The 24,950-nt window shown below is 34.7% G+C and overlaps 1 protein-coding gene across 7 annotated transcripts in view; it reads right to left on the bottom strand.

Annotated features, from left to right (window-relative positions):
* The window catches only part of EHBP1 (EH domain binding protein 1), a 443,082-nt gene that overhangs the window by 206,920 nt on the left and 211,212 nt on the right, over positions 1–24,950 (bottom strand). For all 7 annotated transcript variants that reach the window (XM_029937456.1, XM_029937455.1, XM_029937459.1 and 4 more), the window contains exons 6-7: positions 14,353–14,534; positions 11,711–11,850 (exon numbers count right to left, since the gene is read on the bottom strand). In XM_029937456.1, the coding sequence (XP_029793316.1) occupies positions 11,711–11,850; positions 14,353–14,534 (322 nt within the window). The remainder of the gene's footprint in view (positions 1–11,710; positions 11,851–14,352; positions 14,535–24,950) is intronic.

The following is a 24,950-nucleotide window of genomic DNA, read 5'->3' as shown; positions in this document are numbered from 1 at the left end:
ACACATTTGAAAAATGCTAGGAATGCTATGTCATAGCCATAAATTTCTACCCTAGTGCTACTCAAATTGAGTGATAAGCTCAAAGTGTACAATATTTAGTCAGAGCAACAGTGTGTCCATCTGGACTTGTTTCATATTGATGAGAATAAGAAGGAAAACTAAATTAGGGGCAGGCAATCGAAGCAAAGGGTCAAGTAATTTGAGACTCTACTGTTAGGAAGGCAAAAGAAGATAGAAATTGACCACCAGAGATTTTCACATTGAAAGAAAAAAGGGGGTGGGCTGGGGTGGTGGCATTAAGAATAGGTGGTGTTTTCCTTCTGAGAAAGTCTGCAGTTGAGTTAAAAGAAGAAAAAAATAAACTGCCTAGAGCTAGAACACACCTGCAAATGTTGCAGCATCCTCATTCTTCTCTCTAAAGCATAACAAGACTCAGTATAGGTCTATCTCATTCTAAGATGCTCTAAGATAGTGCCCTTTCAATTTCCTGGCAGAGATCAAGGCCCCAAAAATGTCACTTTTCTCACAGGCTCAGGTCCATAAATATTTGATTTATGGAAACAACTAATGGGCTTAATAACATGATTTTTCATCCCACAGTAGATGATAATGGGGAACTAGGAGCTTTTTCAGGCAGAAAAGTAGACATTGAGTAGTCTGTCCCCAGAATCGCCAACCCCTTCCTCTTATGTATTTACTAAACCTCAGTGGTTTATATTAATATGATCAAGTTGCTCCCCAATTTTTTAAAAAATTCTCTCAACCATCAGCCCTTTCTAGTTTGGCCAAACTCTCTTAATCATCATAAGAAAACAACTTAAAAACATAGTAGTCCACAATTTCTTACCTACCATTTATTCTTCAACTCACTGCACACTGTTTTTGTCCCTACCTTTATCCATCTCCCTTACTGAAAGTGCAGTCGCTGAGATCTCTATTGTATAGTCTAGCTGGTGAATATACTACACACCTTTCAGCTCTTACCATGCTTGACCTCTATATCAGTAAGTGTACTTAGCCCTTCCTCCCTTGAAATTCCTTCTCCTCCTTCCAGGACAATACTACCTCCTCATTCTATCTCCTTACTAGTTCTGTCTTGGTCTCATTTAATGATTACTATTCCTCCCTCAGCTGCTTAAATATTTTTATTCCCCAGAACTCCATCATAGGTCTATTCTTTTTTTCTCCCTAAATTTGCTCCTCCTGGAAGAATTCATCTACTCTCCTGGCTTAACTTAACACATAAATGCAAATAATTCTCAGATATACATTAAGTACTAGGTTTGACTACTGGGCATTTTCACCCTAAAGATCCTACACACTCTCCTCACCCACTTACCATATAAAAAATGGAATTAAATCAGCTGTGTATCTAGGTTATGTCTGTCTTTCATCTCTGAAACACGGTAGATTTTAGAAAAGCTAGGTCTTAATATATGTTGTAAAAAATGAATAAATGAACTGAAAGAGAGTCATAGTAATTGGCAGCATATTTGTAGAGGCAGAAATATCTATACCTTATTTTTAAATTATAGAAATAGTATTTTTAATCTATGTTTATCTATGTATCTATGCATATATCTATCTATAATTCACTCATCTATAGAAATGTTATAGTTTAAGACACCTTCCCAAAATTTGTGGTTTAACACAACAAATTACTATCTCCCACAGTTCTGTGGGTTGACTGGACTCAGCTGGGAGGTTCATTACAGATAGATGGTGGCTGGACCGAAGTCATCTGATATCTTGAACTGGGCTGGATGTCCAAAATGGCTTCTTCACTTACATGTTAAGAAAGCAGAAACAGGGGGAGACTGCAGGCATATCTCCCTCCCAAAGTGTCTTACCCACATAGCGAGTTTGGAGTTGATCTCAGGGTAGCTGGATGTTTTACACCACAGCTGGCTTTTCCCTGAGCATGCATTGTAAGAGACCAGGTAGAAGATACAAGGCACTCTATGACTTAGCTTTAGAAGTTACAAAGTATCACTTCCACAACCAATTCTATGCTTAAAAGTAATTTACAGGGCCAGCCCAGATATAAGAGGATACGAATAATATAAACTATGGTTCATTGGGGAACAATCTTTGGAGACTAACTACCATACAGATCAATATATCAGCAAGTTGGAAAGCATTTATTTTCTTAGTAATTATCACAGTTAATAAAATAATTTCTTACTATAATTTTTATATTGCCAGTATTTTACATAGGCACATATGTGACAGGTACAAACCTAAAACTGTAATATTTAATGAATTTTGATAAACATATATATCCATGTAACCCAAGATCCAGACCATTTGTATCACCTCCTCAAGGTTTCTCCTGCCTCTTTTCAATCAATCGCCAAACCCATAGGCTATCACCATCACATAGGATTCGTTTATCCTCTTCCAGAACGTCACAGGAATGGACTCATATGTAGATAGTCTTTTATGTAAGCCTACTTTCTCTTTAGCATAATGGTTCTCAAATACATTCATGATGTTGAACATAACAACTGTTCACTTTTATTGAAAGGTATTCCTTCAATGCGGGTTTAAACTGTGTGGGTCTACTTATACATAGATTTTTTTTTTGAACCATACAGTAAAGTCCTCTAAATGTATTTTCCTTATGACATCCTTAATAACATTTTCTTTTCGCTAGCTTACTTTATTGTAAGAATACAGTATATATTGCATATTAAAAAAGTGTTAATCGACTGTTTACATTAACAATAAGGCTTTTAACAGTAGGCTATTAGTAGTTAAGTTTATGGGAAGTCAAAAGTTACACATGGGTTTTCAACTATTTAGGGAGTTGACACCTCTCATCCCCATGTTGTTTCAGGGTCAACTGTACTGCAGTTTATTTTGCCATTGTCCTATTGATGTACACCTGAACTGTTTCTGGTTTGGGGCTATTATGAATAAAAATGCTATAAGCATTTATGTAGAAATCTTTTTGTGAGCATGTTTTCTTTTGTACAAATATCAAGGAGTAAAACTGCTGAGTCGGAGTGACATATATTTAGTATTATCAGAAATTCCCCAAGTGACTCTACAGTACACTCTCCCAACAATGGATGAGACTTCCAGTTAGTGCACATGTTGCCAGTCTTAAATTTTAACTGTTCTAGTAGGTGTAGAATCATAATCTCATTGTAAATTTTATCTGCTTTTTCTTGATCACAAGTGATGCTGAGAACATGTTCTTGTGGTTACTGGCCAGTGATGTATATTTTTTGAGGGAACACATATTTAAATTCTTGCCCATTAAAAAAAAATAGGGTTGGGGGTATCTGACTGGCTCAGTTAGTTAAGCATACGACTCTTGAGCCTCAGGGTTATACGTCTGAGCCCCACCTTAGGGGTAGAGATTAAAATAAAATCATGAAAAAATAATTTTAAACAGGCTTGTGTTTTTACTATTGTCAGACATTTAAAAAAATATATTCTGGATACAACAGGTAAACATGGATACAATATCTGACATGTGTCAGATATCTGCTTTGTGAGTATTTTCTTCTAGTCTATGACTTACCCATACATGTTCTCAATGATCAATTTTGATGAGCATAAGTTTTTAATTTTGGTGAAGTCTAATTTAGAGATGTTTTTTCCTCTGCGTCTTATGTATGTACCTTCTGCCTGCTCTCACATCACAAATACATTGTTTTTTTCCCCCTTCCCCAGAAGCTTTATTGTTTTAGCTTTTACATTTAGGTCTACGATCAACCTTGAATTAATGTTTGTGTATTCTGAGAGGTAGTAATTGACATCTGAGAGTTTCAAAAGAATTTGTTGAAAAGACTTTTATTTCCTCACTGAATAATGCTGCCCTTTTGTTGAAAATTAATTGGCCAAATAAGTTTGGGTCCAATTCAGAACTTTATATTTTGTTCCATTGATCAAATTGTCTGTTCTATGCCAATACCACAGTATACTGACTTATACCTTTATTGAAAATCTTATCATCTAGTAATAATATTACAATGCTGTTCTTTTTCAAGACTGTATTGTTATTCAGGTCCTTTGCATTTCCAAAGATATTTTAGAATCAGCTTTCCAATTTTTTTTTTTTTACCTGATGAATGGATCAAGAAGATGTGGTGTATATATACAATTTTTTTCTTTTTTTTTTTTAAACCTGCTAGGATAGGGCTGTCTGGATGACTCAGGCAGTTAAGTGTGTGACTTCATTTTGGCTTAGGTCATAATCTCATGGTCATGAGACTGACCCCCCCCCCCCATTGGGCTCTGCACTGGGCATGGAGGGTGCTTAAGATTCTCTCTCTCCCTCTCCCTCCACTCCTCCCCTGCTCGTGTGTGCACTTGCTCTCTCTCAAAACAAGCACACACACAAAAATAAATAAATAAACACCACAAGACCTGCTAGGATTATGATTAGCACGAAATTCAATCTATAGACTGATTTGGGGAGGATGGAAATCCTAACAATACTTAGTCTTCTAGGCTATGAACATAGACTATCCATTTATTAAGGTCTTCCGTAATTATTTTCAATACTGTATTATAGTTTTCTGTGGAGAGGTTTTTCTACATCTTTTGTTAAATTTATTTCAAGGTATCTGTACTATTTTTAACCTCAATTGTAACTGGTATTATTTTGTTAATTTTATTTCCCAAATGTTTGTTGTTCATATATAAAAATACATATTTTTCTTAAAATTTTTTTAACATTTATTTATTCTTGAGAAAGAGAGAGAGACAGAGCACAAGCAGGGGAAGGGCAGAGAGAGGGGAAGACACAGAAACTGAAACAGGCCCCAGGATCTGAGATGTCAGCACAGAACCCAACATGGGGCTCAAACCCACGAACTATGAGATCAAGATCTGAGTGAAAGTTGGACACTCAACCGACTGAGCCACCCAGGGGCCCCTAAAATACAGCTTTTCTATATTAATTGGTTTTGCATTATATAACCTTGTTACGATTTCCAGTATCATGTTAAACAGAAGTGGTGAAAGCAAACATCTTTGCCTTGTACCCAGTCTTAGGGGGAAAGTATTCAGTATTTCACCATCACATATGATTTTAGCTGTAGCTTTTCACAGATGTTCTTTATCAAAATGAAGAAATTCCCTTATATTGAAACCTTGCTGAGAAACTTGGTACTGAATTTTGTCAAATATTCCTTTATATACCTATTGAGATGATTGTATGGTTTTTCTCCTTTATTCTGTTACCTGTGGTTAAATCAACCATGCGTTCCTAGGACAAATCCTTAAAGAATGCATAATGGTACTTAGAATATTCATTGTCTCCTGGCTCCTCCCCTAAATACTGCAGAGTTTCTAACTTTTTCTTTGGAGCTCTCAGTTCCTTTCTGGCCCTGTTATTAGAATTCTCCTGGAGTTTCCTAGGGAAGCAGGGGGGCCCAGAGAATTCTGTTCAGTTGTCATTAGTACAAACAAAGCAGCATTATGGTTTAAGAGTGACACAGAATGTAAGCTGAATTTAGAATTTGTGTCGTCTGCTACTTCTAGTCTGAGTTGATATATGTGACTTCTAAACACTGAGGAAGAACTATTCTTACTGTCTTCAGTGTTTCAAATTCCTTTAAAATGGAGGTTGCTGTGATGCCTAATTTTTTTGCCTAAGGGATCATAAATGCCCCAACTCTCTGATTCTACCCTGTTTTCCAACCTTATTAATACCTAAATAATAGATGCAGTATTCCAGAATTTCCTATCCTTTACACAGACCTCCAAAATAGGTGGCCATTTTTATTCTATCATGTTATACAGCTCACAGCAAACCGATGACTTTGTTCATGAGTATCCTAGGTACTGGAGACTAAAAACCAGAAGCAAATTAATGGATGTATTCCCTGATCAGAATCCCAAGTTCATTCTGACAGACCTTCTACTCAAAGGAAGGATACCAATTTATCCCCCTTCATAAGTCCTAGCAGTAGGACATGTAATCTGAGAGGGTTGAGGCATAGCATAATCAACTTTAGCTCTTCAAATATGAATGGTATCTCCTCTACTACCATCGGTGCTTAGGATTATATCCTCTGAAGTTAGCCAATATGTCACTCTTCCACATCCCAAATTAACGTTACAAACAATAGGAAAGGGATTAATCAACACCATGCAACAGTATTTATGGTAAAAATGAATCTTGATTTATAAACTGCCTTTGTATGGAAAGACTCTAAATGAACTATATATTTGATAGAAAGCCAAAGTTCTAGGCTCATAAAATTGTGGACTCTTGTAACTAGGTATGTCCCTTATAGGGACTCTGAAAACTATACCTATTTAACTGTTTCAAAAGATACCAGGTCTTCTGCAGCACGGATTTTAAACCAAGGCAATCCCTGCTTCTAACTATGTGGATTTTGTCTCCTTGTACCCAAGCTATCATGTGAGATAGAGGTCAAAGAATAGCACCTGGGCTGCTGTGAGGACTCCAGTGAAAAAGGAATGCTCCGCTGGCACGCTACCGTGTTTCCAAGATCCTTCCAAGTGAATGTAATGCTTAGTCCAGCTTATGTCACCTGTATAGGTCTGGATGAACCTACATAGAATCCTTGGTTATTTTTCTAACAGCTTTAGTTATACTGGAATCTTTCAGATACTTCATAAAGCCTGAGTTCACCAATAATGCTTTCCCATAAAATGCTTCATTTGAACCTGATTTTCTGAGCTGCACTCAATAAGATATTGTTGTTTATGGAGAAATCTTTTTGTTATGTGTTTTGTTATGTTATTTACGGAGGAATTTTTCTTTTTGTTATGTATTCAGAAATTCAACATGAATCCCAAAGATGGTCATATTGCCAAATACTGGTTCAAGCGCTCTCAGGCTGCCATATAGATGGCAACCATATATATTTTCTAATATATATATTACATATATAAACCATATATATTTTCTAATACTGGCTATAATAAACTTTCCATTCATGGGCATGGTTTGTCCATCTCTAAGGTCTATTACTCCCACTACATTTCAAACTGCAATTTTTCTAACTGCTATTCAAAATCCCCTTGCCCATTCACTGGTGCTGCACTTCTGCAGAACGCACCTATGTATAACAGTAGCAGAAGGTTCCTGCCTAAGAGTTGATCCCGAAATGTTTCCAGTTAGCCATGAACTTGGCCCAGGTGGAACAGCGTAAATATTTTTGATCAATCCAAGTATAGACATCATGGATTTATGTTTACCTCCCAGCAAACACTGTAATTTCAGAAGACATATTTTGTTATTTACTACTGATTTTACAGCAAATTCCATATCACTGATTAAATGAATAGCTTCTAGGTGTTAATCTAAGATATCACAAAATAAGTGTAACAGTCTTGTTCCCTTAAGAAGTTTGCAGCTGAGTTGGGGAAATAATATACCCATACAAAATTTATTGATACATAATTGCATTTTATGCATTTCTATTGCAATATAAAGATGTCATTAGTAGAGGCAAAATTTTAAATAATGATTTTTTTTTCCTCCACAAACATTCTGTTAGCAATTCCAAAGCTGCAAGGAACAGCAAATATAAGCTGTGTTTAAATTACTGCCACTTTAGTTGGTAAATAAAAATACCTATCATACTTTATTTGTACCATGTTTATAAAATGCATTCATTTAGTTTAGTCTTAACCTATTGCTTTAACATTACTGTTGTTAAATTTTAATATATTTTTAACTATCTTAAAACTACTTCACCCAAACATTAGAGTGGTAGTGCTGGTGCTAAAAAAAAATTCCTGAAAGATAATAACTTTGGAATGGAATTTACATGTGCTAAAAAATGCAACTAAGGAAGCCAAACAACTGCCATAACATGCTGTGCTATTAATTTAAGTGACTGTACTCTGGAAATATAATAGAGAAAGAAAATGCAACATCAAAGCAAAAATGTTATAAGGACTGTGGATTGACTTAAGAGCATGCATCTAATCACCACTGTCCCCATCTACCCCTGCTCCCTCAATATACATTTTGTATTCATTACTTTGGGAAAATTGGTCTTGAATTACTTAAGGTTTGAATTATGTGTCTCCTCCAGATCACATGCCTTCCATAAAATGGGACTACTCAACTCTGGATAAGGTGGTGTATGAGTAAAGGTCAAATAAATGGAACAAGATAATAAGCCAGGGTGATCAGGATGGAATATAATACGAGAAAGAAGTCCCTTCACTGATTTATGGCCTTCCAGTTAACACATCCTAAATTTTCAATATGTTCCAGACTTTATGCCAGAAGTGAGTGATAAAAAAAAAATGGTTAGAACATAGTCTCTACCTTGAAGGAATTTCATAAAATAGGGAAAAGAAATACATACATAAATAATAACACAAAATAGTAGAATTCCAAAGAAATCCTGGATCATCACAAGTTGCATTAAAACCCTTCGGTTAGGATCAGAGAATTTTAGACTATCTAAAAGAAAATTATTTTTTCTACAGGAATTTTAGAAAATAAGGTGTATGTGTATGTTTAAGCAATAAGGGTTACCATGGTCTGAATGGTTGTGTCCCCCCCAAATTCATATGTTGAAATCTTAATTCTCAGTGTGATGGTATTAAGAGGTGGGGCCTTTGAGAGAAGATTAGGTCATGAGGGCAGTGCCCTCATGAATAAGATTAATGTCCTCCTAAAAGGGGCCCAGAAGAGATCCTTTGCCCTCTGCCACCATGTGAGGAATACAATGAGAAGTCTGTGACCCAGAAGAGGGCCTTCATCTAACCATGCTGGCACCTTGATCTCAGACTTCCAGTCCCCAAAACTGTGGGAAATAAATTTCTGTTCCTTATAAACTGCCCATCCATGGTATTTTGTTATAGTGGCCCCAACAGACTAACACAATAAAATTTGATTATCATTGTTTTCATTGTATCTATAATTTGCTCAAAAATAATGTCCTTTCTTTTCCTTTCAACACTAGCACAGAAGCTCTGACATATTGTTATCACTTTTTTTTTCCCCTATTGCTGTGATCAAAATAGTACAACATTGCTCAAAACAACTATAAAGGTTCTGGGGTTTTAAAAATTCCTACTTAAGGTACGAGACCCTACTGAGATTTAGTTTTAACCAAAAGCCATTCACAAAGAACAAACCATATTTTCCATTTAAAAGATCAAATTATATCTCATAGCAGTTATAAACATTTATGCTGCATGAAAATGTCTGCGTTTGTAAATAGTACAGTAGTAGCTAAAGGATGGAATGGTCAAGCTTAAGAGGAACTGCGCATGAAAGGTTTCTCAGAGTATGTGTCAATATAATTAAATTCTGAAGAATAGGTAAGAAGTCACCGGTGATAGTAGAGGAAGGGCATTTAAAAAAATATTGTATAATTGTTGCTGACGTCATTATAAATATAAGTAAATGTCTTCATTTATTATTGAAAAAAGAACCCCAAAATTTACTGAAATAAAAATAACAGCTGGGACGGGTTCAAATAAAAAGAAGAGAAAATAATATTGAATCTCTCATCTTACATGTCGTGAGTCAATACATTCTGTTTTGTTTTGTTTGTTTTTTTAAAAGATTTTATTTTTAAGTAATTGTTTTAAAGATTTTATTTTTAAGTTATCTCTATACCCAATGTGAGGCTCAAACTCACAACCCTGAGATCAAGAGTCACATGCTCTACTGACTGAGTCAGCCAAGCACACCTGTTTTATTTTTAATGTTGCTAGAGAAATATAGGTTCATTCATTTATCCATCTGGCTTTTTTATCATGGAGGATAGACTAAAATGAAAACAGAATGTATAGCTTCCAAAAAACTCTATTAAAAAGTGGTTATATTAAGAACATTTGAGAATGGTAAAATTTAAGGGGTGAGTGGAAAAAAGTAATAAGAAAATTCCCAAATTAAAGGATAAATAAAGCATTGTAAGTGAAATTAAGTATGCAGTTATCGAAAAATATAAGTAGTAAGGGCAAAAAATATGAAGATAAACCAAATACTGTCTATAAGAGAAGTACTTACTACAGGTTAAAAATAAAGTGATACTCATAAGTAGAACAGGAGAAACTTAATAGAGGACCATGGGGGAGAGGATGGGGGAAACACAGTTGGGGAGAGGGAGGAGGCAAACCAAAGAGAGACTCTTGAATACTGAGAACAAACTGAGGGCTGATGAGGGAGTGGGAGAGGGGAAGGGGGTTGATGGAATGAAGGAGGGCACTTGTGGGGATGAGCACTGGCTGCTATATGGAAACCAACTTGACAATAAACTATAAAAGAAAAAAAAATAAAGTGATAAATACACCGGGAAAATGCAAATATAAAGCATGAGTTAAAATACCAAATGTCAGACAAAATTTCATGGCAAGATGCATTAAGTGGGGCAAACTGATCAAATTACAACCCATAATGAAACTATTAGAAAGTTAATTTTTTGCACTGAAGAATTTAGCATTGAAGTCCTTGGTCTTTCAAAGATGATCTATACAAAAAGAATAAAGCTACCAAATGACTAAATAATATAAATTTAAAGTTTGGCCTAATAAGCATGTATGCTGAATCCAACAAATAGAATATATATGTAAAAAGATATTTAAGGAAAATTTATAAAAATAGATATCTCTAGAAAGAAAAATATTTCTATATATTTCTACAAAGGAAAAAACCTCATTCATATGAAATTGAAATTTGAAAGGCTTCAGGATCTTATTTAAATAAAATTAAACTAGAAACTAACTAAAATTAAATAAAGCCCATGATAAAACCCACTCTCCTAAACAACCCTAGAGTTAAATAAGAAATCAAAAGGACAATCCTAAATTAGAAAATAATAACTTACAAAATTTACACAGGACAAAACACATCCTTGCATATAAGTCTAATCAATTCCTTATAATAAATTTCTGGAAGTGGAGTGAAAGTGAACATCACTAGAATTGAGAAATTCACAGAAGTTTTTGGCTAATGAGTTAAATGGTTCATATGATCGACAGAAATCCCCCATATAACATTAAAAGTTGAGGCTAAGCCAAGAGAGGACCGCCAAAGTGCCCTATGAATTTAGAAACATATCACCTAGATGAAAGAGGTCTAGGGATCTCAATACAGAAATTTAGGACATTTCATTAGCTGAAATGAATATGTACATAGTGCTTGATTCTCACTCCAATAATAAAGATATAACATCAATTCCTTAAGTGTGATAGTCAGATTATCAATTAATATTTGTTGGCCAATTAATACAAAATATTCTAAATACTTAATCATCTTAGTAGTTTGACCAAGCCAGCTATAAGGAATATTTACATGGAATCTTTTAGATATAAGGATACATAATATATATACAAATCCAAACCAAAGAATGTGCACATAATTTATGTGAATAAACATACATGAGCTAGGAGAAGGCAGCCAATGCGTTTTGTGATGCCACCCTTAAGGCGGATCTTTACTTATAAGAAAGTTCATCCATACATTGACATAAGAAGTGTGAACATATTTAGGCTACTTTATACTATAATCAGTAGTTCTAGTAAAGTTTTACACTTTCTTGATTAAACTTGGACTCGATTTTAAATTATGAAAATCTGTTATTAACCATCAGCACATAAAGTTTTCAGAGAGCTAAACGGTATATTAAAAAAGCTTATGGAGGAAAAAATACTTTGTTAGTCGCAATGTTTTTTCCTGGAAAACAAGAATGAGCTTTCAATTTTGCGAGAAAAATAGGTAAATTTTTAGCTTAATGCTAATAAAACCAACCTGTAATTTTTGCTGCCTTTTCCTCTTGGTTAACTCGGTTCTCATCATCTTCTTCATTATCTTCTTCAAAGTCATCTAAATTGCCAATGTCAGCCTGCTTCATACTCATCAAACTAGCCAAACTTTGCATGTCTTCATCCCTACATCAATGATTTAAAATTTAATATACAGTTCATTAAATTACATTGTTTAAAAAAAGTTTCTTAAGATCATAATAACATATTCTTTTTTCTATATACTAATGAGCCTTTTTTAAAAGTTGTACAAGACTACTGAAAAACCTAAATAGTTATATTCATTAATTTTTAAATGGCACGTTTAAGTAGTAAAAAACAAACTAGATTAAAAACTAGTTAGGAGTTAGTTTAACTCTTTGCTGCCATCTATGGAAGACTAAAATTTTCTTCACAGGATTAACTGTGGGTTCCTAATCATTAAGTCTGGATATAAAAACTTGTCTCCTAAAACGTGAGATAGTTTGCATATCAGTAAGATCTAGACTTTAAGATATTCAAATTTTCAAAATAAATGAAAATGGAAATTCTTAATCTGAAATCCATGAATCCTTTTGGTTTTGTGGGTAGGAGGAAAAGAAATGGTACACCACCGTAAATGTGTATGTAAATCTTATTTAATGTGCATTTTTCTCAAAGGGGCCTTAACTCCCCAAAAGTTAACTACTAGAACAGCATTTTTTAAAAATTACAAGATGAAAACTGACCTGGGTTGACTATAAGTTAAATACCATATATTGGATAAAATGTAAAAATGTTTTTTATCTTCAAGTATTATAAGTATACAAACTAATGTATAAAAGTATATAAAGTATATAAAAGTATTACATTAAATAAACATTAAATAATTGAAGTTTTCCTTAACTATCATTTTCACCTTAAATTTCAAATAAATTACCGTGAGTAAAATACATTTCTAACACATTACATACAAACTAAATTTCAATCTGATATACTTCCCTAAAATTCAGAAGGTCCAATTAAGATACTGTTTCTCATGTTCTAACCACAATAAAATAGAAAACAAAACAAGAAAACTCTTTTGTAAAGAAAGAAATGTTTGTTAACATTCACTTATTTTCTAAATATAGTACAACTATGCAGACTACATTGGTTTTTTAAAATTCTTTGCATTTTATCTCATGTAAGCCTAGAGTTAACAAAATAATTTCCCCTTTTAAAAATAAATTTAGTGACATAAAGTCTGCATGAACAAAACAAGTTGTATTACCTCATATGAATGCTTTACAAATTGCTCACCTGTCAATGGGGGATAATTTCAAGATACACCATTACTCTTGAAATGTTAACTGCTTAATTTTATCTCTTCAATTTCCTCATACTTTACCCTTGAACATTTTTCTCTGTGAAAGGTTAAGGAGACAAGGAGTGTGGAGACAGAGTGGGAGTTTGGGGTGTTTTAAGAGAAATTTCCACTGGAATTAAGACATCTGGTTAGACTGAATTTCCCAGATTCTCCCAGGAATGGTGCTGATTCACTTACTGCTTCTGCCCAGTGGAAAGAAGTCTACATTCAAAGAATCTTCTCTGATTTTGTTTTCTCTCCTCTTCCTATGTTTCCTTTCCTTTCATTATGGCTTGAACTTGAGAGTAAGATCTTTATTTTTAGTTTTTCAGTATTAAGTCTAAATTTTAAGGTCCTGAGACGAAAGACTGATTGCTTCCATTCTGCACTGTCCCTCTACCACACTCACTCAACAGCCAACTTTCCAGAGATAAGGCTTACTGTTATCTACCAAGTCATTTGCTGCCCCGTAGATGAGTGCCAAACATCTCATTTTGATTGATGCCCAGAATCCAGTCTAATCAGTCAAGTAGACATGGCCAATTATAGTAACCACATTCCACTGGCTCCAATACATTTAGAACTATGATTCAGATTGGATCGAAATGTTCATAGCTGGCTTCCTCCTCTCACCTTTTAAATCCAGGCTTAGAATTACCATTTCTTCCCTCCCTGATCTTCCTCCCCAAATGGGTACTAACCCTTTCATTACACCCCAATATGCACTCGTCCTTGAATTCACTGTATGTAACAAGCATGGTAAATGTTACATTTTTCCTGTTCCAGGGATGTTTACCTCTTTTTATACAGTTAGAATTTTACACTTAGGAGACCAGAACTGGAGCAGGAATTATCTCTGTGCAATGCCTATTCAGTGCTTAAGAAGTGATTGTTTGTAAGGATAATTATATAGATAATTCTAAACAATTCCTTTAGTTCTTTCATCCCTCTTTTTCATCTTGGGTTCTTCTTCTATTTCAGCTGCATCCAACAGCTCAACAAATTGAACTGTCTGTACCTCAGTGTACAACTACTTGGACTGAAGGCAATTAATATAAAACAAACATGTATGATATCCTATAATATACAATTTTAAATTTGTAACTTGCTATAATCACTTTCATATTATTGTTCATTCTCTAAAGAGACTATATATACCAAGGAGTTCATTTAATTCAGCCTCTGAAACAAAGAATGGCAAGAATGACTGGTATGCCGTAGGATATTCTCAATTGTTGCCAGTCTACTAAATCAAAAGCTGTTTACATACAGTTTTAAAACACACTGAGAAGCAGCCTGTCTTCTTGCCACAAGAAACTTACGTGGCTTTTCCTTCCCGAAGGAAAATGCAAGATAATGAAAACTGGAGAGTGGCAGATACAACTTTTTTAGACAATGGCTTGAATTTTAACTTGACATCAGTCTGAGTTGGCATAGGGCTTGCATACTGTTTCATGTTGATGCTGCTAGTAGCCAGAGCTTTCCTTCGACCAGAAGGGGATTCCTGAAAGATAAAAGATAATTTGGAATTTTGGAGTTACTTATTTTACAGCCAACTATTTTAAAACACTAATTTAATAATATGATTATATAACAAATTGAAACTTCCTTCCCCAATGTATTCCTGTAACAAATATTGAAATAAAATTGTGATGAAGAAGTTATACTGCAACTTTTACATCTTTAAATAAGGCAGACATAAATTAGAGCGAGCTGATTGGGGTAGAAATAAAGATAAACTAAAACAACTCTATCCCAGGAAAGGAGAAGTAAGAAATGCAAACTAGGACAGAAAGTCTCCAGAATTCCTCTAAAATGAGGATAGAACACAGAGATTAGTATCAAAAGTACTCAACAACTGTTTTCTTTACTTTCATTATATTTAATATAATCTAATGATATTTCTCCTTTTTGAATGCCCACCACTTTTTATAAAAAGCCTCTGAGCCTCTGTGGCATTCTGCTTCATTTTTACTACAGTGTCTGAGTTCTATCTTATCCTCTAATCTGAGACTTATTTCTTACCAGAGCCTTTTTTGATCACTCCACAGTACAGTACTCTCTCCCTCCCCTATGATCACACATATCAAGGAAGAAACCAGTGGTTTCTCTGATACTATGTCTGTGCCAGACATGCCAAGTGATTCCAGCAGGTCTCAAAATTCTCCAAACAGAGACTACCAATTCATCAGAAATGAATAAAAAATAAAACCTGTTTGCTATCAAGGGTACTTAACATTCTAGAAATAAACTATCTCATTTCATATTTATCCTTCATAGAATAATAGTGTAGGAGAACAATGAAAACAAAACAGCAAATTCATGATTGGGCATTACCTATGTATATGACATGTTGTTGATTCCGGAGCGATATGAAGATGACTAAGACATAACCCCGAACTATGTGCTCTAATGGCAAGGGGACATTTTAGATGAGGATAATTTGTAAATGACGTAAACCAGAGTTCATATGACATCATTAATGTAAACCAGAGGTCATATACCAGCATTCCTTAGGATTTACTGGTTTGAGAGTTCAGATCTAAAATAAGCCTAATTTCCAAGCTGTGTGACCCTGAGTAAGTAAACTTGAGTCTCACTAACCTTCTCTATAAAATAAGGAGACTAAACAGAAACCCAGTTAAGCTCTACAATGGTTTTCTATAAAATTATTCAATTTTCCAACCAAGGCAGGAAAAACTACTATTGCCTTTGAATTCTCATTTAATAAATCTTTATTTTATTTGTCTTATGATTGACAAACCTGCCTAAAATAAAGATATACTAATTTAATCAAAACATTAAACCAGCCTTTTAGAAAAAAATTGACATTTCTGCCAAAAGGACAAGCAAAAATGTAATGTAGCATCCCTAAAGAATACCTTGTTTTAAAATGTGGTCTTATCTGTCAGATTATGCACAGCAATATTATACAGAACTATTAGTGCATGTAGATACCTTATGAATGAATTTCAAAAATGCATCAAGCACTTGAGAAGGATTTAAGCCCTCTCAGAAGAAATACTTAAGAATATGCAAATACCCTCAACTGAATCAAGTTGAACAGATGTGACTATCCCAAACAATACAAGTGTTCTTTCCCTGGTTGCGACTGTCAATCAAAGAATAAGATTAAGGTCCAAGGTTCTGACAATGTGCAAAATGAAAAAGTATGATCAGGTAGTATCAATTTATTACACTGATATGAACAATAATCTCTTATTGTACCTTTAGAATAGCTAACAACTTTTACATATAATATAGGATTTAAAGCCTCGGTTTTGGAAGCATGACATACAAACTGCCACATATTATTTTCAGATTTTGTTAAACAAATCTGTTTCACAAAGTATGACACTAATCCCTTAATAATAATAATTTAATTTTTAACCAAGCAAACTATAAAATTAAGATAATTTGGAAATGAACATAATTTTGAAAGCCCGATTTAAGGATAACTGCTATAAAATCTAGGGTTTTGATGATTAACATTCAAATTCATTTTTTAGATAAAAATTTTGTAGAAAAGGTTTTCTGCGGAACTCAAGGAGTTTTTAAGTTTTTGGTAATTCAGCATCTCTGAAACAACAGAAAGTAAAAGCTACTAAATTCTAACCATAATTAGTTGTACCACTTACTTATTTTCCTGCTCAGCAACAATGAAAACAGCCCTTTGTAAGGTCTGGACAGGTGAGAACACAGCTCTTTTCAGTCTACACTATCCACTCCTATTGTTACGGCAGGATCTCACTAGAGTCTGAACAGTATTTCTAGTAATTCTCCACAAAGCTCACACATTGTTTTCCTCTTTAAGGATCTTTCACAGCTCTACCTCAGCTCCATAAATCTCCACTTTTTACAACCAAGTCTAAATCTTTACCAGCCCACAACTGATATCAGTGCTATCATCAGTTCTATAAAGAGGAATGAAATAAGTGCAGTGTTGAGATGAGCATGGCTTTTGCATCTTATAGTCCTTCCACAAAGGAGTAGGGACCAGCCAGGCAGAAGAGAATTTAGAAATCTTCTTACTGCTTCCAGAGTCCAAGTGCTATTTCATATCATGGGCAATGTGAAGGAGGGAACAGAAATGGGAGAGAAAATAGTTAAAGTAATTTTAAGAGAAAGAAAGATGACAAAGTCAGTGAGTGTTCACATATATATAAGAATAAGTTTCTGTCTCTCGGCCTATATTCATACATGTTTGTATGTGAATCTGACAGTATTTGAGGAATTACTTCAAAACTCCTAAAGAAGTTCTTAAACTTCATGTTTACTAAAAACAAAAAATAAAAGTAAGAGAGCTTTAGACAATTTAGATGACTGGATCCCACTGCCAGAGAGCTTAAATTAGCAAAACCAGAGGCAGGCTCAGGAATCTGCTACATTTCTAAAAATAATATGACCTCCCTTCTCTACCCCAGCCTTCCCCTCCCACATGCTCACCACTACCACCAGGTGATTCTAATCCAGCTAATCTAAAATCACACTTTCAGAAATCCTTCCCCTCAGAAAGTTCTTACGTAATATAATCATTTTTACTTAGGAACTATCACTCTCATTTTTCCTAAGTATTCTATTATAAAAAAGACTTAGCCTATATATTTCCATTTCTTTGAAACCCAGCCTACTGTAGTTGCCATCAGGCAAACCTGTATTTATTTGAATGTGACACCAGCATTTATTTATTGGCTAATCTTTGGCCCATTTCTTTGTGTATCTGAGCCTCAGTTTCACACTGTCAGACTGACAAATATTTTTAAAAGCTGGACAATACCATGTGATGATAAAAATGGGGAACAATGCAAACAAACTCTCTTATACTGCAGAAGAAAGTTTTCATTGATATAGCCACTTTGGAAAGCAAGTTGACATTACTTTTGTAAAGTAGAAAACATGCATACCTTACAACTCAGCAATAATATCCATCCACCCTAGATACATGTTCTTGAGAACTTCTTGCAACAATGTACTAAAATACCTAGGAGAGTTTTTAGTATATGGTAGGTACTTAATAAATGGTATTTATTATTAATATTTATTGACCACTCAACCTGATTTATTACACTAATATTATGAGTAACCCATCCTGGATCACAGTCTTAAAATTAGGAAAATAAACCAGCATAATTCAATGCAGGATGTTGAAAGTAATGCAGTATGGGGGCACCTGGGTGATTCAGGTGGTTAAGCATCTGACTTCGGCCTACATCATGGTCTAGCCATTCCCAAGTCTGAGCCCATGTCAGGCTCTGTGCTGACAGCTCAGGGCCTGGAGCCTGTTTCAGATTCCATGTTTCCCTCTCTCTCTGCCTCTCCCCTAATTGCACTCATGTGTTCTCGCTCTCCTCTCTCTCAAAATTAAATAAACAGTAAAAAAAAAAAAATAAAGTAATGCAGTTATGTTACTAAAATCTATGCAATGACCCCCCCCCCAACATTCTTACCAGACCTAAAACAAATTCTCCACTTCAATGTGCACCCTCATTGCTATTCAGGTGACAACAATAACAGTAGGTGAATACATGTTTTCTCTGTATAGCTTAAAAGGGAAAAAATTTATAATGACTTTATTAGTAAAGAATGAACTGATTATAAAATAGCTACAGTTTTGTAAGATTTGGAACTTCTTTATAAATATTTTTAACATTACAGATTTCACCAAAAAAGCAGGTAGCTAATCTTGCCACTTCCCCAATCCCAACTCAAACTAACAACATGGTATATAACATAATGGTAGCAGGCAAGTTAATTAAATTTAGTTAAATTTAGTTTATTTTTTTTCCATATCGTAAGAATTTGGAGAGAATATCTCTTGTCTAAATTATTCAATTTAGGGTCTTCTTACAGAACACTTCGTAGTACTATGTCATTTATTATGGATCCCAAGATTAGTATAATATCTCTACTATCAAAATATTTGACTGACTTCCTCTACCTATCAAAATGTCACATAAAATAAGCCACAAGCTAGAAATTGAACTCCTTCTCCTACATATGAGGATAAGGGGATGTGAGGGAGCACTACTTAGATTTTAAGATTTTTCAGAGTTTTATTACACAAAATGTTCTATAAAGATTGTCAGGCACTAATACTTCAATTACCAGATTTTTAAAATAACACTGAAAATTAAACTTAATGGCATCAATTTAGTTTTTACAATTGTGAAATACATTATACATATTAAAGTATAAAACACAGAAGTACTTTAATGACTAATAAAATGAATATCCTGTACCACCATCCAACTAAATTAATAGAACACTATCAATACCTAAAATCCTCATGTCTTCTCCTGAAATGCCTCCCTTCCCTTCCTTCAGCCAGAGGTGACTACCATCTTGAATTCTTCAAAATTCTTCTTTTTCAAAAAAGAATACTACTTACGTATGCATCCCTAAAGAACATGCTGCTGATAAATGGATAAATAAGATGTGGTATATCTATACCACAGAGTATTAACCTTAAGAGGAATGAAATTCTGACACATGATACATCATGGATGAAACTTGAGGACATTATGCTAAGTGAAATAAGCCAGATACAAAAGGTCAAATAATGTTATGATTCCTCTTATATGAAGAATAGGCAAATTTACAGTGATAGAAAGTAGAACAGAGATTACCAGGCATGGGAGAAGGGGACATGGAGAGTTACTGTCTCATGGGTACAGAATTTCTATTTGGGATAATGAAAACATTCTTGAAACAGATAGTGGTGAAGGTTATAATACTGTGAGTGTACTTAATGCCACTGATCTAACTGCACATTTAAAAATGTTTAAAATAGTAAGTTTTGTTTATAAATTTTATCACAATAAAAAGTCTAAAAAGAATACATTGTCTAGTTTTACATATTTCTTAACTTGACACAATGAAATAACATTAGCATTTTTGTGATGTGTTTATGTTCAACATCAAGTCCTTGATATTCATCTATACTGACGGATACATCTATAATTCATTAAATTTCATTGCTCCTAGTATTCCATCATATGAATATTCAACAATCTACCCATCCATTTTAATTTTTGATGAACATAGTTGTTTATGGGTTTATTTCTCTATTTGGAATTATCAACAAAGCTATTATGAACATTCTTACATCTTACAAGCATCTAAAATTTACCTAGGACATATTTCTAGAATGGGAATTTTGGTCATTGGATATGTATGTTGAATTTACTCAGAAAACGTTAAACTGTAATCCAAAAGTGGCTATATTAATTTACACTCCCTAAGTGTTTCCTTTGTTCCACATCACAGACATACAGTATTGTGCTTTTTCCATTTTGCAACCTAAGATTATACATATTACCTCATTACATCTTAATCACACTTTCCTGCTTATTAATGGCTTTGATTATCTCTTCACAATTTGTTGGCCATGTGTATCCACTTTTGTGAAATCTGTTGTAGTATTTCTTACTGCTGGTTATTTCTTTTTTTCATAAAATTGAAAAACTTGCATTTTTTTGGTATTCTTTGGGTAAATATCCAGTAGTGCAATTACTAGATCATAGGGTAGTTCTATTTTTAATTTTCTGAGGAGCTTCCACACTGTCTTCCACAGTGGCTGTACCAGTTTGCATTATCACCAAGCATGCAAAAGGGTTCCTTTTTCTCCACAACCTTGCCAACACTTATTTCTTATGTCTTTGATGTTAGCCATTCTGACAGGTATGAAATGATACGTCATTATGGTTTTGATTTGCTATTCCCTGATGATGAGTGATGTTGAGCATCTTCTCATGTATCTGTTGACTACCTGGATGTCTTCTTTGGAGAAAGGTCTTATTTATGTCCTCTGTCCATTTTTAAATTGTATTATTTGGTTTTTGGGTGTTGAGTTGTAAAAGTTCTTTATACACTTTGCATACTAATTCTGATCAGATATACCATTTGTAAATACCTTCTCCCATTCAGTAGGTTGTCTTTTAGTTTTGTTGGTTGTTCCTTCGCTGTGCAGAGCTTTTTATTTTGATCAAGTCCCAATAGTTTGTTTTTACTTGCCTCAGGAGACCTATCTAGAAAGATATTGCTACAAGCAGTGTCAAAGAAACTACTGCCTGTGTTCTCTTCTAGGATTTTTATGGTTTCAAGGTCTCACATTTAGGTCCTTACTCCATTTTGAGTTTGTGCTAGTTGTCTTTGATTGCTAATTATATATGCATTCTGGTGCTAAATCCATTGTGACTTTTATGTGTTACAAACATCTTCCAATTTTTGGCTTGTATTTTCTCTCTATGGAATCTTTTGAATGAGACCAATTTCTTAATTTTAATGTGAAGCCAACCTTTTCCTTTATGGTTTGTGCTTTTACATTTTTGTTTGAGAAAATCTTCTTAACCTTGAGGTCATAAGACTTTCTCCCACATTGCTTTAAAAACTTTTTAAAAATTTTTTCTTTTTAATGCTTTTTACTTATTTTTGAGAGAGAGCGAGAGAGAGTGTGTGTGATCAGGGGAAGGGCAGAGAGAGAGGGAAACACAGAAACCAAAGCAGGCTCCAGGCTCTGATTTAAAAACTTTTAAACCTCTGCTTTTCATATTTAAAACTCATTTTTGTATAACTTTTCAGATAGGCATCCAATTTCATTTTTTAAAAAATTTATGGATAAGTAACTGTCACAGCACTATTTATTAAGTAGTCCATATATCTCCCTATCCATATGTCCACTCTACCAAAAATCTGGTTTGCATATACAGGTCTGTTTCTGTGCTCTCTAATTCTGTACCATTAGCCAATTGTTCTAACTTCACAACAAGGCAATATTGCCTCAACTATGAAAGTTTTATCTTACATTTAATTCTTCTCCTGATTTTCTTATTTACAAGTATCTTTGGCTATTTGTGACCTGTTGCTTTTCTAAATAGTTTCAAAGTCCTATGAAACATCCAGTTGAGATTTTGATTAGAATTGCATTAATGTGGTTTTATTGACATCTTTACAATATTGAGATTTCATATTCTAAAATAGGACATTTCCCTCTATATATGTACTTAAATCTTTAATTTCTCTCAAAAGTTTATCATTTTCTTCACACATGATGGATGGATGCATGGATGGATGGATGGATAGATAGAAAGAAAGATAGATTTATTCCTCGGTACTTCAGTGTTTCTGTTAATCTAAATCAAATGGTTTTTTAAATTACACTTTTGAATAAATATTTTCTAGCATATAAAAAGTCAACTGAATCTGTAAATAGATCTTTATATAAAAAAACCTTAATACCTTTGTATTAATTTTAATAATATATAGTTCCTTTGGGGTTTCTGTATAATCATGTCATCTAGAAAACTAGCTATTCATGTCATTTTTCCAATCTTTAACTTTTCTTTTCTCTTCCTGTTAGTACACTAGCTATAAGCTTCATGATGATTCTGACTAGGTAATGTAAAGAGGGTCATTCCTATATTATTCTTGACCTTAAAAGGGAATGCTTCTCAGTTTTCATCCTAAGGTATGTTTACTGTAGGTTTATTTTTTCTTCTTTCAAACATATTACTCTTTAAAAAATTAAGTTCTCTTATCAATGTAATACGAGAAGTAAGGTTTTAAATCTACTTCTAATTTTATTTCTACAAATAGGTGTTAAACTTTTGTCATTTAAAGAATATTTTGGAGGAGCGCCTGGGTGGCTCAGTAGGTTAAGCATCCAGCTTTGGCTCAGGTCATAATCTCATGGTTCATGGGTTTGAGCCCCACGTTGGGCTCTGTGCTGACAGCTCAGAGCCTGGAGCCTGCTTTAGATTCTGTGTCTCCCTCTCTTCCTGACCCTCCCCTGCTCACACTGTCTCTGTCTCTCAAAAATGAATTAAAAAAAGAGAATATTTTGGGATAATTTAATATTTTTTAAACTCTTAACCTATTAATGTGGTAATTTAATAGATTTTTTCTAAAATTAAAGCAACTCCACATTTCTGGGAAAAACATCCAAAGTCATCCAAGCTTGTTTTCTTTTAGAGAAGGTTTCTAATTACAGATATAATTTCTTTAATGACTATAGAAGTACTTAGGTGTTTCACATCTCCCAATGTCAACATGGATAAGTATTTTCCCTCTTGGAATTTATACATTTCATCCAAGACTTCAAATTTTATGACATAAAACTTTTTAAAATATCTTTTTATTATTTTAATCTCTGCAAAATCTATAGTTCTGTACATTTCATCACTTTCAATACAATTGTGTCTTCTTTCTTTTGTTTCTAGATAATTCTTGCTAGGACTGTCCATTTCCTTGAGCTTTCCAAATGAACAACTTTTGGCTTTGTTGATCCTTTCTATTATGTTTTCTGTTTCAGTAGTTTATGCTTTTCTTTACTATTTCATTCCTCATAGTTCCCTCAGGTATATTTTAACTTCTGAATTCTGAGCATTTCTTCTTTCCTGATCTAAGCATTTAGTGCTACATATATCTCTGAGTACTATTTTAACTATACCTCACATTTTATTATGAATTATTTTGTTTACTGTAGTTAAATATTTTCTAATTTTTCATTACAAGTTCTTTGACTCATGTTTAGAAACTTTTTCCAACTATATGGAGTTTTTCTACTTATATTGTTTTTATGTTTGTTGTTTATTTATTTAGAGCACAAGCAGGAGGGGGGCAGAGAGAAGAAGAGAGAGAATCCTAAGCAGGCTCTGCACGATCAGCCCAAAGCTTGATGTACAGTTTGAACATACAAACTGCGAGATCATGACCTGAGCCAAGATCAAGAGTTGGACATTTAACCTACTTAACCGCCACTCAGGCGCCCCTCTACTTATCTTTATGTAACAGATTACATTGAACTGATTTGGAGTCACAGGCTAGGATCTACTTAATGTCAATCCTTCAAAATGTATTGGGTGGAGCCAAGATGGCAGAGAGGAAGGGAGCTCTGTAAACTCCGTCCGCACCATTTATCGAACTGAGAAGGATATTACGCTCATCTGTGAGAGCGGAAGGAGAAAATACGAACTCCAGAAGGAATCGAACCTCAAGGATATCTGAGTGAGTGGGGGCGAACGGGAGAGATCCGAAAACGGGCCAGTCCGGGACGGGCAGGGGAGGTAAGATCCCCAGCCCAACATGGCGCAAGTGCGCAGCACCCGAGAGACAAACGGAAGAGACAGAGTCGGAACACGCTCATAGAACTGTCTCTGGGGAAGAGGTATAGAACGCTTGGCTGCACTTGGAGACAGAAACCCACTCCATAGATAACTACTGGGTAGCGGGGCGCAAGAGAAGGAACAGCTTCCAGCCCTAAGCCATCTCGGCGGGGAATCAGAGGCGTCTGTGGCTGTGAGAAGCGGCTGCGCTGGGGAGGCGCGCTCACCGGCGGGAAGCAGCCGGAGCTGCGACTGTGCGAGGCGCGAGCAATTCGAACTTGGTTTTGGGAACTGGACCACGGACCGCATTTCCACGGCACACCTCGACCCCTGCACGGACTGCGCAAATCCCGGGTCCCCACAGGGAAAAAATAGGGCACACACCGACAGGACCTCCAACAAAGAGTCAGTGGCTGGTGGAGGCCCGGGCGCGCGCTTAGACTGTAGGAGCTCCCAGCTCATTTCCAGCAGCGCACAGCATCTTGAGCAAAGCTATCAGAAACTAAGAGACACTCGATTTTTTGCTTTTTGATTTTTTCCTTTCCCCCATTGCAATCGTGATCCTGACTGGGGGTGGGGACTCCGCAATGACTCTGTGAAGGTGGGCACTTCACCTCCTGCTGCTCATTTCGCCTCAGGCAGGGGCGGAGCCTCTGAGAACAGACTCCAAGACCTACCACATCAAACCAAGCCTATCCACCAGAGGGAGCTGCTGCCTGCTTTTTTTTTTTTCGTTTTTTTTGTTGTTGTTGTTGTTGTTTTGTTTTGTGTTTTTTTGGTCGTTTGTTTTTTTAATATATAAAAAATTTTTTTTTCTT

Source organism: Suricata suricatta, chromosome 4 (assembly GCF_006229205.1).
Source record: "Suricata suricatta isolate VVHF042 chromosome 4, meerkat_22Aug2017_6uvM2_HiC, whole genome shotgun sequence".
In the NCBI taxonomy this organism is placed as follows: domain Eukaryota; kingdom Metazoa; phylum Chordata; class Mammalia; order Carnivora; family Herpestidae; genus Suricata; species Suricata suricatta.
This window is presented reverse-complemented; position numbering and strand designations above follow the sequence as displayed.